Below are 9,522 nucleotides of genomic sequence, written 5' to 3' on the forward strand. Positions count from 1 at the left end.
GGCTATTTTTGTTAACAAAAAGATGCAGGTGAAATAAGATTGAAATATTAAGACAGGTGCATATGAAAGAAATACGGACAGGATTATGTGATGTAAACTTCAAAGTAATATGCAATTTCATATTTATATAAAATTTTTTTTTCAATTATTAATAAATAAGTTAAAATTTATAGGAAAAAAATAAGAACAAAGAATAAATGAACTAAAGGTAATATAGAATTCTAAATTTTAAATTTATATATATCATTAGATTAGTGATATTATAATTCGTTTATCTTTTCGCATTTTTTTCCTTTTTTNTTTTTTTTTTAAAGAGAAAATAAAAAAAACGAAATTTATTTCGTTTTTCAAAGATTTTTTTTCTTTTTATCCTATCATTAAAGAAAAATTTTGGAAATTAGATGATAATGCTTGCCAGCATTAATTACAAATTTTACTTTGCAAATGATAGAAGGATAAAGTTAATATTCAAACGAAACGAATAACAACACATTACAATCTTCCTTTACTGATTGTCTTCTATTTTCTTGGTAGTTATGAATTGGTACCTGGCGATAAACATAAATCATGACTTCTTCAATGATGGTAGCAAAAAGCAATCATTCATTGAAAATGGTTTGGTCAATAAATTTGAAACACCTCATTCAATTCGTTTTTTTCATGCATTGGAATGTTTGAAGTAAAAGAGCAACAGCTGTTGTTGGTTTGAGTTGAACAAAGTGAAATTCAATAAAGGTCAAAGCGAATAAATAAATATATATGATTGAGAAAAGAGAAAATGGAGTAAAATAAAAAGAAAAATTTTTTAAAAATTATTTTGGAATTATTTCTGATAAAAATTCATCAATTTATCTATTTTTATTTCTGGTTCTTTTCTTTTCATTGCCTTTTTGTTTTAATTTAAAATAATTGTTAGCATGGATTAAGCAAATAAAATTTATTAAAATAGTGAAATATTAAAACTAACATGAAAATGACGATGAAAAAAAAAAATTTTTTTTTCAAAGCAGATGATAGCTTTATAAAAGGAATCATCAAACTTGGACGAGAAAGAAAATTTAATTTAGCAAAATATTTCTGTTTCTTTTAATTAAAATTAATATATATCTATCTATTTGAATGCAAATTATTCGATTAAATAATAAAAAAAATTTTTTTTCTTGTCTCCCTATTTATTATAAACTATTCTATAATATCATCCAGTAATAAATTACAGTAAATATAAGGAATGAAGAAAAAAAAAGATATCAAAAATTTGAAATGCTTATTACGATTAGGTTATTTTATTATTATCATCTTTTTTTTTTCCTTAGAATAAATAATTTTTCCCGACTTTAGGAATGCTTTCAAGAAATGTTTAATTGGAGGGGAGGGTGGGGGGGGGGGAAAAAAAAAAGTGAAATAAGCATTTCAAATTACTGTTCCACATTATAAATTAGCAAAAGAGATATGAAAGAAGCGCTACGGAAAATTTTTTTCTGAATTTTGCTATTTCAGATTGCCAATCGATTTTTGTGATAATCAATTGTATTGAAATATTTAAAAAAAAAAAAAAAAAGAAAGAAAAAGTGCTTTTGCAATGATTTGAAGAAAACTCATCTGGTAAGCTCCTTCACCATTTTCAATTTTTCCATTGTGTCAAAAACCGCCTCTTTCCTTCAGCATCCATCACATTTTTCCAGAAAGATCTCATCGTATATTGCCGAAATAAATCAATTTAATAAAAAAAAAAAAAAAAAACAAAAAAACAAAATGAATTATTGAATGCATTTAAAATTATCCTTAAAATTTTCGCACTTTATAGCGGCCTAAGATTGAAATTATCAGATCAATGTATTAACTTTGTATGGCTCATTTAAAATTCTAATAATAATTAGGAAAAATTGTTAATGAGAAATGAGTGATGCATTTTCCTTATATTTAACTTATAAATAAAATTTGAATATTTAGTTATTAAAAAGATTATTTTATAAACAAATTTGCAGTAATTTTTGTATTTTTAATAACAGATAATCAACCATATTCATTAATTAGCAGATTTAATTAAAGTGTTAGGAATAGATTTGTTGGATAACATGTCTTGGTTATTTATTATAAAAAACACGGAAGACATTTTTGTTTGAGTTATATCATGAAAAAAAAATTTGCTAAAATAATTCTTAATTAATTAAATCATAGATTAAAGCACAATTAATTTTAGAATACGATATAGTAATTTTTTGAAATTGCTTTTAATCGCTTTTTTCATTTACGATCAGACATGCTTCTTTTTTTTTTTCTCCCTCTTATTTCCTAATTTTTTCTCTACCTTTGCTTAAAAGAGAATGATAAATTTCATATATCATTTTCAATATTTGTTAATATTTTCATTTAAAATTTCACACCTTTTATCTGTTAGTTTGCATGTTACATATAAAATTCAGTTTAATCCCAATAAAAATTTTAGATCATATCTCTTCCCTTTCTTATTGATATATTTTTAATTGATAATTTTCGATATCATCTGAATTGCTTCAATTTCTTTGTCTTGTCTTTTTTTTTTTTGAATTTCGCAAAAATTATTTTATTTTGTAAAATACATGTTATCATATTGTATTAATCACAGTGAATTTATTTCAGCTTTATAATATCATGAAAACAAAGGAATAATTTTCTGTGGAATATTTCCACATATCAATTCTGTAACAAAATTATATGGCCATTTGTGAATCTTCTTCAAATATGCTTATCATTATTCAGATCAACGATAAAAAGTAAAGATATGTTAGATGATAATCGATTGATTGAAATTTTTTCAAAATTTAGGGACAAAATTTATGTAATATTACACTTTATGAACAAACAAATACGTTTAACTTTGCCAAAAGTTTCCATTTCAATTACATATCACAGTTATAATATTTCTAGCTTGCCTGAAACATGGATAATTTCTTCCTTTCTTGATTTATTTTCGCCGGAAGATAAGGATGTCGATTGCTTATTAGAATTTTCCGTATTAAGATATAGCATATGAAGTCTTTTGATAAGATCCAGTGTTTCCACTGATATCCGTCCTCTTAAATCTTCAAAATTATCATTGATATGGGTTTTAGTTGATTCTGTTGAAGTCACTTTTTGCTCAACCACATGACCATTGATTACACTGGACAGTGATGTCACATTTTCTTCTAAAAAATAATTCATTCGTTATCATTTTAAGTCACTTAAATAATTTTATCAAATCTGAAACATTATTTAGAAATAAATCTATTTTAAAATACAAAAATTGAAAATGGAATTTTATTGTAAAAGAAGTAAAAAGGATAAGGTTAGTTTTTCTTTTTGAGTGATTAATTCGCCAATGTTTTACAACAAAATACTAAATGATTAAAATCATAATCATGTTTACTTCAAATTTTATATTGACCAGATCTGTTTAGATTACCTGCTTGTGACCATTCATGACCATCTAATGTCCTAATAATGTCGCACAGTGAAGAATTTATCGCTACCGAACTTTGATTTAACTCATTCCCACAGGAATCATTTCTGGAAAGTGTGGATAATTAATCCATTGTCGAAAACCATTTTAAAATTAAATATTTAATGATTGAATGGAAATTTCCACCACTATAAAAACTTCGCATTGAATTTATTCCTATGAGTAAAATTAATTTACAATTAATTCAGGATTAACAAGCAATGGATGTATGTCGGAAAATTTAGAAATTAGCAATAATTTATGAAAGTGAACTGAAATATTCTGAAATGCAAATTTAAAATTATAACTTACTTTTCAGCTATTATTTCGACATCTGCTTTCACTGAAAATTATAAATTCATATGGCATTGGTTTATTGTTAATTAAATAATTTTTTGATAATTTCAATATTTTAAATATGGTGCAATGTCGAAAAAAAGAGCAATTTCAATGAAATTTAATTGAATGAGGAAAATTCAAGTAAAATATTTGTAATCATTTCTTCCCCTAATTCTGAAATTCTTCTAATTCCAGCAATAATTTAAATGAATTCCATTCGTTTGCTCTATACAATCTCAATCAAAAAAAAAAAAAAAAAAAAAAGAAAAATCTCAAGTAAATTACATTTTGAAATTATTCTATGAAAATTTCTAAGAATTTCGATAAAATTTTATAACTTGATAGAAATAATATTTGTTATTATAAGACTGGATTTGATAAGCACATTGTTCATGCTAAAAAAAACAATTGGAAATAATGAATTGATCGATCGTGACACTATAAAAATGTCTGGGAATTTCTGATCTATATTAATTAATTAAATCAATTAAAAAAATTATTTAATCAAATCATTCTATGCATACATTTTGCACGACACCTTATCTGATAGAGAGTTGTAGTGTCTTTTATTAGATTGATAAGCCTGGAATGATTGTAATCGGTAACTGATCCAATTTCACTAACAAATTACTACCAGTGAAAATTTGAATAATGTTGATTCCATCTTACTTATTTATATGGAAATTAATTACGCTGTATTTTCATGCTACAAATGGTTATTTAATTTTTTAAAATCTAATGCTGACTATAGCAAAGATATGAAATTAGTGTAATAAATTAGAAGCAAAAATTTACCAGTGATAATGATGAAGATAGTAATTAGAATTGATGGGAAAGGTAAGTACATGTACGTGGAAATTCTTTTTTTATTAAAATTTAAAATTTTCAATTTAGAAATTTACTTCCTGGAAAACATGTATGGAAAATTGGGACAGGAAAAGAGGAAATTGAGGGTTGGTAGTGGATGATGTGATGGACGACTGATGATGTTTGCTATTATTATATTTCAATCGAAATGGATCATTAGCAGAAGACCAGTCAGTCACTCTGGGATTGACATTTTATTATTATCAAACCGGATCCTGTTCAAAACCTGTTAAAAGCCGCCCTATCGTTTGTTTGTTTATTCAAATTATATGCAGCCGATTGTTATACATATACATATATATGCATGTAAACATGGATTACTTTTAAATATCATTAATATTCAATCCTATTAAAGTTTTTACAAATTGTTAAATTACAAATTACATTTATGTTGAAAAAAATTGAAAAATCGTAAAATTTTATCAAAAAAAAATTTTTTTTCAATGATTTAGAACATTAGCTACAGCAGTAAATAAGCTTCCAAATTTTCAGGTGTTCTTTTTTTTTTTTATTTTGAAGAGGAAGATAAGAAAAAGGTATGATAAAATCATTAGAATAAAAAACTCATTTTGATTTTTTAGAATAAATATGACTCGTTAAAGTTGAATAACATTAGAACATTGTATGATGTTAATGTTATTTTTACTATGAAATTTTCCTAATTTTTGTTAAATTCATTTTTTTTGAAAAGGAACCGGCTCCTTTTAGATGAAATTTTTTTTTTTTTGGTATAATTTCATTGGTAAATTAATCTTTTTTCCAACATTTTATTACCATAGTATCAAACAAAATAATTTTTCACAAATCTTTGTTTGCTATAAATAGTATAAAATTTATTGCATTTTCATCATAGAAATTTCTGATAACAAAACAAGAATACTAAAATATCATTTTTTAAATTAAATTTAATTTGTCGAAATGCTCATAATAAACCATTTGATTCTGATTATAACAAACCATTTGATTTGATTTGATTAGTAATAAACCATTTGTAATGATTCATACTTAAATCGTGCGAGATAAATGAAACTTATTAGCAAAAACTAATTTCTATGTCTTTGAATTAATGATTGATGATTTTGATCTGAAAGTAAACAGTTAGAAAATTTTGTGATACAGGGATAAATGTCCATGAAGAAATTAGCACAATTAGTATGGATTTTTAAAAAGGAACAAATTTTGACGAAGAATAAATTTTCTGTTATTCGATTTTATTTTTTTTTTGAAATTTTGAAATTAAATTCTTTTCCTATCTTTTTTTTTTACAACTTAGGAAGATTGTTGGATAGAATCTTGTAATAATAACAATATGATGGTATAACAAATAAATGCAAATAAATTTTATTCAATTCATTTCGTTTAATTTCGATACAAATATAGCAATATTTGAATGAAATAACAAGATAATAATACTTTATTCGACGACTGAGTCATAAGTATGAATTTGATTGGTGTAATTTCAAAAATGTAATTTAAAACATTTAATGCACCATGCATATACTGTTTTTAATTGATTGAATTAATTGAAATTGATTAAAATCGATTCAAAAAGAATCCCTTCGAAGAAGTGATCCATTGTAAGCATTTGTGAAATTTGAATCAGTTAATCCGATTAAAACTTTTTCATTTTTTGCTGTTAAATTTCCAATAATATCAAAGGTTGCATGATGATTCTCATTAGATTCGATAGTTTTTTCACATGTCATAAGAACACTTTCAGGTATGATATCAGCTATGCAACCACCACAAATGATCTGACCACTTGCTGTTATGCCCATAATGACCGATACCAAGTGTGTGTTTACCCGTGAACTATTAGCAGTCGTATTAGCAATGATGAATTCACCACGTGTAGTTAAACCGATAACAACTTCATTGCTATTGGCTTTTTTAACATTTTGATGCTGTCCATTTGAATCATCCAAAATCTGAGATATTGATAATCCTTCATCGATATTCATCCGGCTAAACATGCTGGATTCATTTTGCCAACTATTGTCCAGTTTTTTACTGATTGGCATGCTTAAACCATCAATAATTATATCGCCATCTTGTGTCAAACCCGTAATAATCTGTTGTCCTGAACAATGATCATCAGTAATCTCTAGATTAACATTATCAGAAGCATTTGTTCCAAGTAAATCGAAGCCAGAAATTGCAGAATTGCATAAATTTCCAACAGTACAACCAAATAATGGTGCATGCTGAATATGCGATTTGCCATTATCTTGCAGTAAAATGTTGGAAGACATTTCATCATAATGAAGAATGTCAATTTTGTTTGTTTCGAAATCCTTCGAAATCGTAAAAGATGTATTGAGTTCGGAATTGAAAGTATAATCAGTGCTATAAACTGATGTTCCATCTGAAAACTGCTGCCCTTCATATGAAGTAATTAATTGTTGAATCGGTTCATTGCTCTGTTCCGGATGAGCTTCCAATAGTGGTAATCGTTCAGGTTCATTGAACGTAATTGTTGGCACAGGATTTTGTTGTATGCTATTTATTACGGATAATTCAATAAGCTCAGTATTTCTTGGAACCAATGATTCATCATTGAAATACTCATTAGTTGTTTGAGATAGCATTTCGTTCATTTTCATCATGTTTGATGAACTAGCGGAAAGCGATGAAGTATGTTGTGGTGTCATATGAAATGACGTTGTTGGATCTGAAAAATAAAAAAGGCATTTTTTCCAAGACAAATCTGTTTAAAGTTTTATGATTAACATATATTTAAATAAGTGATGGTTAGCTAAAAGATAATTTAGACAGAAAAAAATTTTCAACTTTATCTCGGCTATTTTCACTTACCGGTTGTTTTTAATTTAATTACCCCAAAAAAAAATAGCTTTGATGAAGATGATTTAAAATTTTCTTAAAATATTTAAAGAATTAAAAAAATAAGCTAAACGTAAAATGATAACGAAATTTCCATCTTTAATTTAAATTCATTCAAATGTTTAAGCTGTATGGAACTTACGATCAGGTGATTGTATAGATTGAACTTTATAGACAAATCTACGATGACGTATATCAATCATTGAATCTTCTTCTTCTTCTTCCTCTTCTTCTTCATCAACTGAAATAAGTGCCATTTAGTTTTCTTTTTTTTTTGCAATAAATAATTAGGTTGAAATTGAGACTATATTTGTATTTCCTCTTATTAATATAATTAAATAAAAGGTTGAAGGAGAGAAGAAAATGGAATTAAGAAAAATTATAAACAGATATAAAAGTGACATGTCGTTCGTTTTTAATTTTGAGCTTGTTAAGATAACATGGTATGAAGGATGTTCCACATTAAGTTTCCGGAAAGATGAACCAATCAGTATAATGGGTTGGACACTTCGCATCAAGTTTCCGGAAGGATGAATCAATCAGTATAATGGGTTGGACACTTCGCATCAAGTTTCCGGAAGGATGAATCAGTCAGTATAATGGGTTGAACATAAAATTAATTATAGTTCCAATGAATGATAGATAGCATGTATTACATTTCAAAGATATCGTCGAAATATATGTTATCAAAATGAAATAAATGATTATTCTCAACTATACTTGTAAATCAAATAATATTAATGCTTCTTCTTCCAGAAATAATTCTTAATATTGTCAACCCGTATTTTATCCAAAAATAATTCCTGATAATGTTAACTGTATTCTGTCTAATAAATGATTGACCTAACATTCAGTAATTTACATGAAATAAAACCGAAAGATAAATAATAATGGGTAAATAATATTTCCGATCTGAGAAATTGATGGGTAATTTGCTCGTTTTTTTTTTTTGTTTTTCAACAGTACAAAATTATCATTTACTGGAACGGATTTTACAGGAATTTGAAATAATTGTTCACAGGAACTTCAAATGTATTATTGAATTTTATCAGTGTTTTGAAATGATAATGTAAAGTGATCAGAAATGAAAGGTGGATCTTAATAAATTGGTTACTTGGATTTTTTCTTAGATATTCATTAAAAATTCACATATTGAAGAAATTCTACAAAACACTGATAATTACTTGAAATTTAATAATTGAAATTTTAATTTAAAATAAATGAAATTATTCAAGAAAAAAAAAAGACAAAGATTTACCCTTTAATTTGATATTTTCAGCCATTGTCTTGTTGTTATTGGAGAACTGATAACAGTGATGATTAATTCAGTGATAATCTGTTGGAGAGGATAAAAACGAAATATAATGAAAATGAAATCGTTTGAAACAGATTCCTTCTTTTTGGTAATTGCTGATAACAATTGTGAGAAAATATTCGGATAAAGATAATGATCGGAAGAAAGGAAAAGCACACGACTTGCTTTTACGATTTTCGTTTTTGAGATGAAATTAAGAAGTGAAAAAGTTTTTTCTTTTTCTTTTTGTTTTTTTTTTCGAAGAGGAGGAACTAAATGAAATCGGAGGAGGAAGCTGAAATAGAAATGATACAACATGTTTGCAGCTATAGGATATATGTGTGTATGTATGTGTATGTGTGTGTATGTGTGTATGTATATGTATATGTATGTGTAGGTGTATGTGTGTGTCTGTTTGTGATATGAAAACATCGAACATTCTATGCTTTATGAGCTAATTCTTCAAGTTTTCTTATCACAATATTTTCTTACTTACACACACACATACACACACACACACAGACAGACAAACAGACACAAACACACACACAGACAGACAAACAGACACAAACACACACACACACACACATAAATATAAAATATATGAATAGGTATGTATAACAATTTAGAATGAAGTATTTTTTTTTCAATCAAAAATTTTTATAACATATTTTGCTTTCTTAAAATGCTATTTCGAATTTTAGCACATTTCTCTCTCTCT

At 26.1% G+C, this 9,522-nt stretch overlaps 2 protein-coding genes across 2 annotated transcripts; both read right to left on the reverse strand.

The window, feature by feature from the left end:
- Window positions 1–2,892: 2,892 nt before the first annotated feature.
- Window positions 2,893–4,667, reverse strand: LOAG_09893 (hypothetical protein; the record flags this gene model as incomplete). Its single annotated transcript, XM_020448040.1, has 4 exons — window positions 4,595–4,667; window positions 3,773–3,803; window positions 3,425–3,528; window positions 2,893–3,167 (listed from the first exon to the last, which is right to left on the reverse strand). Exons 1-4 carry the CDS (start codon window positions 4,644–4,646, stop codon window positions 2,893–2,895), a joined length of 462 nt encoding a protein of 153 aa, XP_020301781.1. The 5' UTR covers window positions 4,647–4,667.
- Window positions 4,668–6,210: 1,543 nt separating this feature from the next.
- On the reverse strand, window positions 6,211–7,764 carry LOAG_09894 (hypothetical protein; the record flags this gene model as incomplete). The annotated part of the gene is made up of 2 exons (XM_003145421.1): window positions 6,211–7,337; window positions 7,650–7,764. 2 exons carry the CDS (start codon window positions 7,762–7,764, stop codon window positions 6,211–6,213), a joined length of 1,242 nt encoding a protein of 413 aa, XP_003145469.1.
- Between the last annotated feature and the right edge of the window lie 1,758 nt (window positions 7,765–9,522).

This window comes from Loa loa (assembly GCF_000183805.2).
Source record: "Loa loa unplaced genomic scaffold supercont3.190, whole genome shotgun sequence".
NCBI lineage: Eukaryota > Metazoa > Nematoda > Chromadorea > Rhabditida > Onchocercidae > Loa > Loa loa.